At 48.1% G+C, this 12705-nt stretch overlaps 1 protein-coding gene across 3 annotated transcripts in view; it reads right to left on the bottom strand.

The window, feature by feature from the left end:
• Nucleotides 1-12705, bottom strand: part of LOC138472085 (tyrosine-protein phosphatase non-receptor type 11-like) — a 532490-nt gene that overhangs the window by 257594 nt on the left and 262191 nt on the right. For all 3 annotated transcript variants that reach the window (XM_069610075.1, XM_069610076.1, XM_069610077.1), the window contains exon 4: nucleotides 12055-12247. In XM_069610075.1, coding sequence (XP_069466176.1) covers nucleotides 12055-12247 — 193 coding nt within the window. The remainder of the gene's footprint in view (nucleotides 1-12054; nucleotides 12248-12705) is intronic.

The following is a 12705-nucleotide window of genomic DNA, read 5'->3' as shown; positions in this document are numbered from 1 at the left end:
GAGTGGAAACTCCCAGTCCACCACAAACGGGTCCATTTGAGGGGTTCCCCAAAGGGTGAATATCTCTCGGACATCCTGAGCTAGTTCCCACTCGTGGGAGACTATTCTGCCTGCTCAGAGCGTCCGCCGCCGTGTTCTCTCCGGCTAGGTAAACTGCTGATAGAGATTCTTTCTTGAATTGACCAGAACCAGAGATGCATTGGCTCTCTGCACAGTGGTAGTAACCTTACACCTCCTCTCTTGCTGAGGTAGTAGATGGCCACTGTGTTGGCTGTCATTATCAGGACGTTCTTTCCCCGTACAGAGGGCAGGAAGGCCTTCGGCGCTAGTCAGATCGCCCTCAGCTCCAGAAGATTGATGTGTACTTTGGCCTCCAATCGAGAACGCCGATTATCAGAGCATTGGTGTGGGCTCCCCACCCAGTGAGTGAGACCTCCGTCTACTACAATCATCTCCGGCCATGGTTGCCAAAAAGGTTCTCCACCACAGAAGGTCGTGTGCTACTGTGCTTGGAACCTGAAGAAGGTCTGACACCCTGCCTGAGAATTGGGACCACCGAGTCCGCAGAGCCCATTGGAGAGATCACATTCTCAGGCGAGCCTCTGGCACCAGGAAAATGGAGGGTGCCATGAGGCAGAGCAACCCCAAAAAACCAAAGGCCGGAAGACACTGGGTACTCTGGAATTTGGTGACCATCAGTAGAATGTCTTGAGCCCTCACCTCGGGTGGCAAGGCTTTTCCCAAGGAAGCATCTATGACTGGTCCGATGAATTGAAGCCTTTGAGATGGCATCATGTGGGACTACTTGAAGTTGAGGGAGAAGCCCAGTTTGTGAAGAGAGTGACAGGTGGAGCTGAGATGTTCCAGGGCCTGTTCGGGAGAACGTGCCCTGATCAGCCAATCGTCCAGTAGGGGTAGACGTGAATCCCCACTCTCTCCAGAGACTCGCTGCCACCACCGCCATCAACTTGGTGAAAACCCTTGGAGCAGAGGTCAGCCCAACTGGCAGAACTCGAAATGGATAATGAGAACTGCCAACCGCAAACCTCAGGTACTTTCTGTGCCTGTGATGTATTGACACATGAAAGTAAGCATCCTGAAGGTCCAATGATACCATCCAGTCCTGAACCTGTAGGGCCTGAAGGTTCTGAGATAGGGTAACCATCTTGAACTTGTCCTTCCTGAGGAACTTGTTCAAGTATGCAAGATGGGTCTCAATCCTCTGTCCTTCTTGGGGATTAGAAAGTAAGGGGAGTACCAACCCTTGTTCCTCTCAGCTAAAGGTACCGGTTCTATAGCACCTTTCTCTAGCAGGGTCAAAACGTCACCCATAAGAAGCATATTTGGAACTTTGAAAGAGCTGTTCCCCGGTGGATGATCCAGAGGCCTTTTTAGAAAGGGAAGGCAGTAATCCTGGGCAACTGTTTCCAATGCCCATGCATCTGAAGTAATACCCCGCCATTCTTTCAGATGCTGTGAGATTCTGCCTCCCACCAGAGTTTTGTGGAGTAAGGCCTCAAAGGTTTTGGAACGGATGGGCACTCTTCGCACCTCTTCCCCGTCCACCACGGAGGAATCTTCTATGACCTCTTTGATTTGACAGTCCTCTCTCTCTTTCAACTGAGGAGTAATAGCTAAAGGACTTGCCCCTGTAAACTGTACTAGTGGGGCGAGATTGTCACTGTCTCATTGCAGCGCCAAAGAATTTGGCTGCTTCTTTGGAGGTCTGCATCTTCGCTTGGCTCTCGTCAGCGTTGCTGCCAAATAAATGTGTGCCGTCAAATGGCGTGTTAAGAAGTCTAGACTGCACATCTGGCGCAAAACCAGACTTTCTCAACCAAGCAAATCTACGTAGTATAGTGCTAGCCGCCATAGCCCTGCTGATACTGTCAGCAGAGTCAAGACCTGTCTGGAGGGATTTGCACATTGCCTCTTTCCAATCTTTGACAATGTTTAAGAAGCCGTACCGTTCTTCCCCTTCGGGGATATGTTCAGCCACCATCACTATGCAATCCCATAAGGTGAAAGTGAACTTGGCCAGTGCACACTGTCATTTGCCGATTTAAGGGCCATACTCCCAGCAGAGAAAACCTTTCTAGCCAAAGCTAGACCTGCTCCTAGGCCTTTTCCATCCCAGATATTCTATGACCCTAAACATTAGTTGTCTGTAAGATCCATCAGCATGGTCTGAGGGATCTGGTCTGCCAAATTATTTCTGGGGAAGTGTCCAACCCACTTGCATATTGCAGGCTTTCATTTAGGTCTTTCATTCTACAGTCTTCTGAAATTAAGGCCTCTGGAACATTATGTGTCACATACTGTAACCCAAAGCGATGCGATTAATCTGAAGATGACTCATTATCCTCATAAATTGAGGAAAGAGACTTAAAACAGTCTTTCTTAGAAAGTGGGGTGAAAATGTTCTCGACATCCTTCGAGGGTTTAGCCATTTGCTTCGACAATGGCATCGAAGTCTTCGATGCCATCAACTTCAAGGGTTTTGACGGCTGTAGCGTCGAGGCTTTTTTAGGAATCGACTTGTATTCTTTCGGCGTCGACGATTTTGTCTTCAAAGTCTTTTCTCTACACGAGGGAACCTCTGAGGGCTTGTGAGGAATTCTTTCCTGGACACTCGGGCCCGAGGGCGCACAGATTTTGTCCCTTGCCTTCTTTTTGTCGTGTTTGTTGACATGGGCACGGCTTTTATCTTTCTTCGAGGGGGTTGAAGCCGCATTCTCAAATACTTTGAGCATTTTTAGTCTGAACTTCTACTACTCAGCTGGTGAGGCTGATTTGGTTGGGCACGAGACCCGTTCCGGGGAGGAACTCGAAGACGGTGATCTGTGGCGCCTTTTCTTCGACCACTGTGAGGAGGATGATCAGTGGTGTGAGCCACTGCATGATCGGGACCTTTTAGCTTTCTTCTAACAAGGAGAGTCACCTCTCGACTCGGAGGATGGCTTTTTCGACAGGGTTGTCGAAGGGGATTTATGAGACATACCTGCAGCTAACTTGCCTCTATGCTCTTTCAGGGCTTTCACTGTCATCGATAGGCAGGACCCACACCCTGATGTTAAATGAGTGGATCCTGGGCACCACAGACACTACCCGATGGGGGTCCCTAGTGGACATAATTGCCCCACAGTAGTGACAATTTTTGAACACTGATTTCAGAGTTGATGATGCCGACGACAATGCCATTTCACTTAACAAAAGGTTTCTTGTCAAGGAACCGAAGCGTGCCAATCTTACGAAGTGATAGCTCTCACAGAATAAAATGGAACTGAAGCCAACAGTCGCTGCGTGTGCTATATACCAGCGAGGACGTGGAAGGAGGCCCATGAGGGACATTGCGTCAACAGGCATCAACGTGCAGCACCCCCTGCTGGAAAAATATTCCGAAGCAGCTAAAGCCAGTTATGGAGATATCATAAGATGAGGAATACGTGGGAGGACAAAATACATTTGCAAGAGCTATTTAAAAAACATACAAAAAAGAAAGGTTTCCAGGCGGCTTCATTGAAAGATCTGCTATAAAACTTGCTCAGTATTATATCATGATTTGGGGCCCAATTTATAATTCCCCCCAACTGAACCTTCATAATGAACTTGTTGGTTGCCTCCATGACCACCAATCTGGAGTCCGAACATCCAGAGGCACAGAAAATGATCTCCTGAGCACCCGTGAAGACATGCTCGCATATCTGGACTAACTCTCCCACTGTTCTCATCAATCTCCCCTCTGCCTTTGACGCGGTCAACCACTCCATCCTCATAAAACGGCTGCACAACACCCTTGGATTGGCCAACCTCTTTCCTCACAAACAGCCCATCCCAGCTGCAACTGGGCCTCTTCTCCGCCACCTCACTCTCCATCTACGGAGCCCCCCCAGGGTTATATCCTTTCACTGCGGCTCTTCAAATCTCTGCCTAATAGCATATCTGTGGTGTAGTTTGCATTTAGAAAATCTGCCTAATTCATAACTATCGCCTAGTAGAATTAAAAAAGTCATCCCATTAGCATATCTATGGTTTAACTGCATTTAGAAAGTCTGCCTAACGGCATATCTGTGGTGCAGTTGCTTTTAGAAAGTCCACCTAATAGCATATCTGTGGTCTAACTGCATTTAGAAAGTCTGCCTAATAGCATATCTGTGATGCAGTTGCTTTTAGAAAGTCCACCTAATAGCATATCTGTGGTGTAGTTGCATTTAGAAAGTCTGCCTAATAGCATATCTGTGGTTTAATTGCATTTGGAAAGAGTGCCTAATAACATATCTGTTGTGTAGTTGCATTTAGAAAACCTGCCTAATCGCATATCTGTGATCTAGTTTGCATTTAGAAAATCTGCCTAATACATAGGTTTCGCCTAGTAGAATTAAAAGAGTCCTCCCAATAGCATATCTATGGTTTAACTGCATTTAGAAGGTCTGCCGAATAGCATATCTGTGGTGTAGTTGCATTTCGAAAGTCTGCCTAATAGCATATCTGTGGTTTAGTTGCATTTAGAAAGTCTGCCTAACAGCATCTGTGGTCTAGTGTGCATTTAGAAAATCTGCCTAATAGCATATCTGTGGTTTAATTGCATTCAGAAAGTCCACCTAATAGCATCTGTGTTTTAATTGCATTCATAAAGTCTGCCTAATACATAACTGTCACCTAGTAGAATTCAGATAGTCTGCCTAATAGCATATCTGTGGTCTAGTTGCATTTAGAATGTCTGCCTAATACCTTATCAGTAGTTTAGTTGCTTTTAGAAAGTCTGCCTAATAGCATATCTTTGGTCTAGTTGCATTTAGAATGTCTGCCTAATACCTAATCAGTGGTTTAATTGCTTTTAGAAAGTCTGCCTAATAGCATATCTTTGGTCTAGTTGCATTTAGAATGTCTGCCTAATACCTCATCAGTGGTTTAGTTGCTTTTAGAAAGTCTGCCTAATAGCATATCTGTGGTCTAGTTGCATTTAGAATGTCTGCCTAATACCTTATCAGTGGTTTAGTTGCTTTTAGAAAGTATGCCTAATAGCATATCCGTGGTCTAGTTGCATTCTGAAAGTCTAAATAGAAACTGCGATATAGTTGAATTTAGAAACTGTGAATAATCTCACCCTGTGGTATAGTTGAATTCAGAAACTGAATAATCTGTCCCTATAGTATAGTTGATTTTTAAAACTGTGATTAACCTCACCCTATGGTATAGTCGAACTTAGAAAGTGTGAATAATATCTCCCTGTGGTTTAGTTAAACTTAGAAACTGTGAATAATCTCACCCGGTGGTATAGTTGAATTTAGAAAGTGCGAATTATCAGTAAATATAGTACAGTTAATCATAGAGTGTGTACAATTAAAATCCGGTGGTATAGTTGAAGTGGGAAGGTGTGCACAAAATTATCCAACTCCAACTATAACAGTTCAAACTAATTCAAACCATGAGTCCACCCAACCCACCAAGGTCCGCCGAAAATGACCCCCTCGCGCCCGCCTCCCTTCCAACCCACCCTACCTCCCATCTCCCCTTCCCCAAACCATCCTGCCCTCCACCACATCCCCTACCCATCCCCTATCCAAACACCAAGCCAGAGGGGCACGATGGTGAGCCAACCATCCTACTAAGACCACTGCTCCTCCCACCCCCTCCTCCCACCCGCCTAATATCATCATACCCGCTCCCCCGACTAACTGCCCGCCTAGCCTCCCAAGCACACCCAGCCCCGCTACCATCCACCCCCCACATCAACTCCCACCATCATCCCCCTCCAACCCCACTACTTCCCCTCCGTAAAAATTGCACGCCTCGCCCTGGCAAGAACAGTGGCCGCCTCCCTTTCCCCCTCCGATCCCCCTACCCTCTCTCACACACCAACCGCAACAAAAACACTGAAGAGAAAATGTACTTGGGCCCCCGCAATCTCTCAGTACTCATCGCCACACCTGTCTCAACCCACCTCCTTATCGTCCCAATCTCGATCATCACCACCCTCCCCCTGCCTCACCCTACCTGAAACCCCTCTCACGCGAATTCTCAGTGACCACAACTGAAACTCCTAACCCCCCCACGCCCCACTTTCAAATCCTCTGACCCAAATCCAATCAACCCGTCACACCAGTCCAACCTCTCTCCCCAAAACCCACCAACTCAACTGCCCACATACTCTTCCCATCATCCACCAACCACCCCCCCATCGCTCCCCATTTTTCACCCTCTCCCCTCCCACCCCCTTCCTCTGCAAACTACTATTCCGAAGTAAATTGCATCCTTTTTAATGTCCGATCTGTAGCAAAAAACAGACAGACAGCATCTTTGACCTCCTCACCTCTGACAAACCAGACCTGGTCTTTATCACGGAAACCTGGTTCTCTGACGACTTCGCCCTATCGCCAATGAAGCCTTCCCCCAGATTACTCCCTCATCCCACTGAACCGTCCCTCTAGAGGAGGAATAGCCATCGCCTTCAAGTCACACTTCCACGCCTCAATCGAAAACCAGCCATCCATTCCTTCCTGCGAATCACTCCTCGTAAAACTGTCCCTCCCCCCTTCGTTCTCCCACAGCTTCCTAATCATCTACAGACCCCCTGGCTACGATAGACAATTCTCAAACAACCTCTGCGACACTATTGCCACCCTCCAACTAAATCATCCCACCCTCACCCTTCTAGGAGACGTCAACATATGGCTTGACATCCCCACCAACCCTATGACCTACTCTCTGGTTGACGGCCTAGATGCGATTAACCTCCATACCCACATAAACGGGCCGACTCACTATAAAGGACACACACTTGATGCCATCTTCAGCTCCCACAATCTGATACATCTAAACCATTCCACTCTTATCATCTGGTCCGATCACTTCATTGTTTCTTTCGCCATTCGCTCACCCAACCCGCTCCCCTTACCCGAACCAGAACCTCTGAATCTACGCAAATGCTAGAAGAAACTAAAAATTCTTCCCGACCTAGCCGATGCACTCCTTCAAGCTCCTGCCCCTACCCGCCTACCCAATGAACTCCTAACCTCCAATACTGCCTTTGACTCATGGCTCAACACCTCACTAATCCTGCTCACCCCTTCTTGCAAACCATCAGCTCGCCATGGCCTTTTTCCTAGACGGTTCACACCAGAACTGAAAACCACTAAACAGCTATATAAATCCCTAGAACGCAAATGGCGGAAAGACAAAGCAACCCTGAGCAGATCCACCTTGGCCCGGCACCATCGCCACTACAAGGCCAAAATCCGGAAAGCTAAAATAGCCCATTACAACTTCAGAATCCTAAACTGTAAAAACCCCAGCAAAGAACTTCACAAAATCGCCAAATTCACCAAACCATCATGTACCACCACCCTTCCCACCCCCTCACAAGTGCTGTGCGACTCACTCTCTCTACACTTTTACACCACAGCTCTCGAAAGAACAAACTCTCTAACCAACAAACTAGCTCTCTTACGCCCACCAGGCAATCCACCCACCCTACCTGCCAGCCCACTGCCTGCGACTGCTACCCAACCGACTTTCGACTCCTTCATTCCAATATCAACTGACCAATTTCTCAAACTTCTCTCTGCCCACAAACCATCCGGCTCCCCGCTGGACCCCTGCCCAGCCACAACCCTCAAAGAAATGTTTAAATCTACCTGCGCAGGAGAACATGCAAGAACCATCATAAACAACTCCCTCTCCTCTGAAACTTTTCCCAACGCGTTCAAAACGGTTCATGTCAAGCCTCTTCTAAAAAAAAACCTTCCCTCGACCCTCTCGAGCCCAAAATCTACCGCCCCATCTCAAACACCAGGTTCCTTGCCAAACTCATTGACTGAACCGCCTACTCCCAACTAAATGCCTTTGTCGAAGCCAACAACCTACTAGACCGCGCTCAATCAGGTTTCAGAGCCAGACACAGAACCAAAAACACCCTAACCTCAATCTGGGATGACCTTAAAAACACTGCTGATTCTGCGGGATGCGCCGCACTAATCCTTTTTGACCTATCCACCTCCTTCTACACAATCAACCACTCAATCCTCCTTGACCGCCTCCACTCCCTGGGAATCCGTGGAAACGCTCTCAAATGGATAGCATCCTTCCCACGCCCGACCAGTCAACACAGGAGTTCCACAAGGAGCATGCCTATCAGCCCTCCTGTTTAACCTCTATATGTCCACCCTTCCACGAATAATCTACTCGCACAATATCCTGTGCTACAACTACGCCAATGACAACAACTAATCCTAAAACTCCTCAATTCAAAACCCAACTGCCAACCCGACCTTGCTTCCTGCCTCCTCGATATAGATCACTGGATAACCACAAACCACCTCTTGTTAAACCCCTCCAAAACTGAAATCATGGTATATGGCAACACCGAACTTGTTCTGCACCCGCTACCCTGGCCATCTGCCATGGGCAATTCCCCGACAGCCTCAAATTTAGGATGAAACCTTGGATGCACCCTAGACTCGGACCTAACACTCTCGCTCCAAGTCAACAGCATCTCCAAGTCCTGCCACTACCACCTTAAAACTCTTAGGCGCATTTTTCCATATCTCTCCTTTCCCAACGGATACTCTGCGGTCCAATCAATTGTTATGTCAAGACTGGACTATGCTAACCCCCTCTACATCAGAGTCCACGCGTACCAACTGACTAAACAACAAAGAGCACAAAACGCTGCTGCCAAACTGCTACTAGCACTTGGCCCAAGAGATCACATCTCCCCAGCCCTAAAAAAAAAAAGGGTGACCTTCAAAACCTTATGCATCTGTCACTGAGCAATGCATAATACCAGACCTCAATAGCTTCAAGACAAACTAAAACCCTACTATCCTCCACGCACTCTAAGATCAAGCTCTGCCGGCCTCCTAGTCATACCAAAAACCAACTCAGTCAGGTTAGGTGGATCATCATTCTCAGCCCTGGCCCCCACTCTGTGGAACGCACTTCCACCCCACATCCGACTCACCGAGGACCTCATGTCTTTCTGCAAATTAGTGAAAACATGGCTCTTACCCTAAAATCGACTCTTAACTCAAACTCGATATCAGCAATCAATGACCTTAGCCCAAAGCTGCTTTATCATAAATAACAATCCAGCAACATGATCCAAGCGAGAAATCAAAAACTAATAACTGCTAATGTAAATTAAAATGGATAAACTGGATGAAAGCAGTGAAGTGGATGAAATTAAGGAAATGGATGAAATAAATTAAATGGATGAGAGGAATGAAGTGGATGAGTGGAATAAAGTAGACAAGAGGATGGAAAGGAGGAGTACATGATACGGATGGAGTGCACGAAATAGAGTGCATGGAACAGATAGATGGCATGAAATGCATGGAATGAAAGGAACGAATGGAATAGATGAATCAAGTGCATGGGACGGATGGAGTGCATGGGACGGATGGAGTGCATGGGACGGATGGAGTGCATGGGACGGATGACGTGGGTAGAACGGATGGAGTGCGTGCGACAGATAACGTGGGTAGAACAGATGATGTGGGTAGAACGGATGGAGTGCGTGCGACGGATGAAGAGTGTGGAGCGGATGCCATGTGCGGAAAGGATGCAGTGTGCGGAAAGGATGCCGTGTGCGGAAAGGACGAAGTGTGCGGAAAGGACGAAGTGTGCGGAAAGGACGAAGTGTGCGGAAAGGACGAAGTGTGCGGAAAGGATGAAGCCGATAGAACAGGTGAAGTGGGTGGAACGGATGAAGTAGTTGGAATGGATGGAATGCATAGATCGGACGAAGTGCATGGATCAGAAGGAATGCATGGAACTGATTGAACAGATGCAGTGCACAGAACTGAGGGAGTACATGCAACGGATGGAATGCATGGAACAGATAGAGGGCATGCAACGGACATTGTGCAAGAATGGTTGGAGCGCATGGAACGGTTGGAGCGCATGGAACAGTTGGAGTGCATGGAATGCATGGAGCATGAAGGCGCTCGATCTCAAGCACCTACTGAAAACCACTGTATCACATCACCACACTTACTCTCTTCTATACACCACCACTCAACTAGAACACAGCGATACTATGACACATTCGGTATAGCTGTTCTCATACCAACACCTGCCACATACTCCCCATCATCCTAACTAAACACAGCTGATTGCACACCCGCCAGCCTAGGCGCTCTCCTCAGGCCTACCGGAGCCAGAATCAGTCTGGTAGCACCCAGCCAGAACAAACACATACTCATGATCTCCCAAACACCACACCTACCGCTAAGAAGCAGCTATCATACAAGTGCCACACATGCTGCACACATAGCCGGTGTACACATGCACCTTATGACTCTCGCTCTACTGACTTTAACTACGGTGCCCGAGAGCGTTCAACCTAAGCGCCTTGCGTTCATACCAATGGTACATAAGGCGCTTTATAAATGCAAAGAAACATAACATCTATCTCGCCCCTCTTGCTAACCTGATGCCCTTCTCCCCACATTTTCAGCGTTATGTTGATGAGACACGTTTCCTTCAGACTTCCCACCACCTCTTCCTCTTCTTCCTCAGATTGTCTGACCGCCACCCAGGCATGGTGGGCAGCTAATGATCTCTGTCTTAATGCCAGTCAAAAGAGATCCTTCTCATTGGGACACCTGTGCCCAGTTTCCCTTCTACTCTGTGGCCGCCTCCCCCTTGGGCCCTCTACCCCCCACATTCTGTGAGGGCAAAACCTCAGGGTCATCTTTGACTATGCTCTCTCTTTCACCCCTCACATATTGGACCTTGCCAAGAAGGCCCACTTCCAGCTTCATCTCCTTAGAGGCATTCTCACTTTCCTCACTTTTCCCTAGAAGCTCAATTTCTCCACAGGTCTGGTCCTCTATGGGCCGGACTGCTGCAACTGCCTCTTCCTCAATCTCCCCTACACCCCCTTCAGCTAATCCAGAATAGGGCTTCAAGATTTATCCTTGGCATCAAGCCCAGGGACGGTGTCTCTCCAACCCCAAGATCTCTCCACTTGCTCCAGGTTGCAGCAATGATCAAATTCAAGACCCACTGCACAATCCACAAGGCTTTCTGGGGCCTGGGACAATGCTGTCTCCAACTGTCCCTCCCTAAATACCTTCCTGCTAGGGCCCTCCAACTCCAACTCTCTGCTTGTCAAACGCTTCTCCATGCAGAGTGTGGGGGGCAGTTCTCTCTCCTCGGGTGGTTCCTCTCTTTGGAACAGCTGCCCCTCTCACACTTGAGCCGGACATCCTTAAGTTCTGGCAAACTTCTCAAAACTCTGCTTCCCTTTACCTCTTTCCCGCTTCCCCTTCCCTGCTAATCACCTCACTGGCGGCCTGGTCCTTCATGAATCTCACAGGTTGCCAGGCCCTCTAACCAGTCGACACGAGCAACACCCAATCAGCACTGCCCTTACATGCCCCATGCCTGGCGGCGGGACATCCTACCCATGGGATTCTTCAGCCCTAGCACTTAGCCAGTGGCCTCCTCCCCGGATCCCCTTGGCACTCCCTGCCCCCGCCCCGCCGCCAGACTCCAATCAGCACTTATCCTTACCTGGCTCCCTTTACCGCCCCCCCCCCCTCTACACCCCTCATCCCCTATTCCCCACGTTTCTCTTCACTACACTTGCACGCCCGAATGTCACAAGGCCTAGTAGGACCACGATTGTATATTTACTGTTTTTACTATTATTTACTCCCCTGTTCCCTCCCCACTTAGGCGCCTATACAATTCTGTTGTATAGGCACCTAAAAAATGCTCAATAAATAAATAAACCAACCACTACCTGGTAGGAAAATCTGTAGCATGCAGATCCAAAACAGATTCTCTTTAATAAAGACCATGTTAGGGTACTCTTGCAAGAGGGAACCATCTCTCAAAAATACCCAGTCCCTCCCTTACTTGTGGTGACAAGTGCAACTGTCATGCCATCCTGCCAAGTTTAATGAATACTAGAACCTACCACCTCTGTCACATGCTCAGCTTAGTGAGCTCTCCATCACTGCCCCACCCCAACTCCCATTCCAGTGATAATTTGACCTCTACCAGGTTCAGTGTTTATAATACCAAAGCTCTGTACCAACACACCTGATACCGAATCATCACATGAGTGACACGAGGTTTGCGGTCCCCATTCTCCATCTTCTCTTCGTTGGTCAGCACAGACAGCACAAAGTCTCCTGGCTTGCTTTGGCTCTCACGGACCAAAAAACTTCCAGGTTTCCCCTTCTCAGTGAGCAGCTTTTCAGCTTCCTTTCCGGAGAGGTGCCCATGATACCACCTGGAACAGAGATGATAATTACTCACCTGGGGAACATATTGACAAGGGAAGGGGGCAAATGGCACAGAAGTGCAGTACAGTCATTTAACAAAGCAATGCAGATCACAGTTTTAAATTAACTACAGATTTGGAGTAACTTTTTTGGCACATTGTCCAAAACAATGCTATCCATCACAATCCACATGTTGCAAAACTTGAAACTGCCCTACTTTACCATGGTTGGTGATGTACTGCAGAGGTCAAGCATCTGACTTAATTCTGCTGCTCAGTGTCTTGACCATTATTCACAGACTACTTGCACCCTGGCTAGGAGAACACCGCCGCCCCACCCCCCGCCCTTGGTGGTCGCGAGAGGACAAGAGGCTGGCAGGTAAACAGCACACTGTTTCTGGCCACTGTTGGCACGCCACAAAGAGCCAAGGAACTGCATCCAACCTACATCATCCCAATTAAGACAG

This window comes from Ambystoma mexicanum, chromosome 8, assembly GCF_040938575.1.
Source record: "Ambystoma mexicanum isolate Mex_15411 chromosome 8, UKY_AmexF1_1, whole genome shotgun sequence".
In the NCBI taxonomy this organism is placed as follows: Eukaryota; Metazoa; Chordata; class Amphibia; order Caudata; family Ambystomatidae; genus Ambystoma; species Ambystoma mexicanum.
Note: the sequence above shows the minus strand (reverse complement) of the source record. Positions and strands in the feature narration are given on the sequence as shown.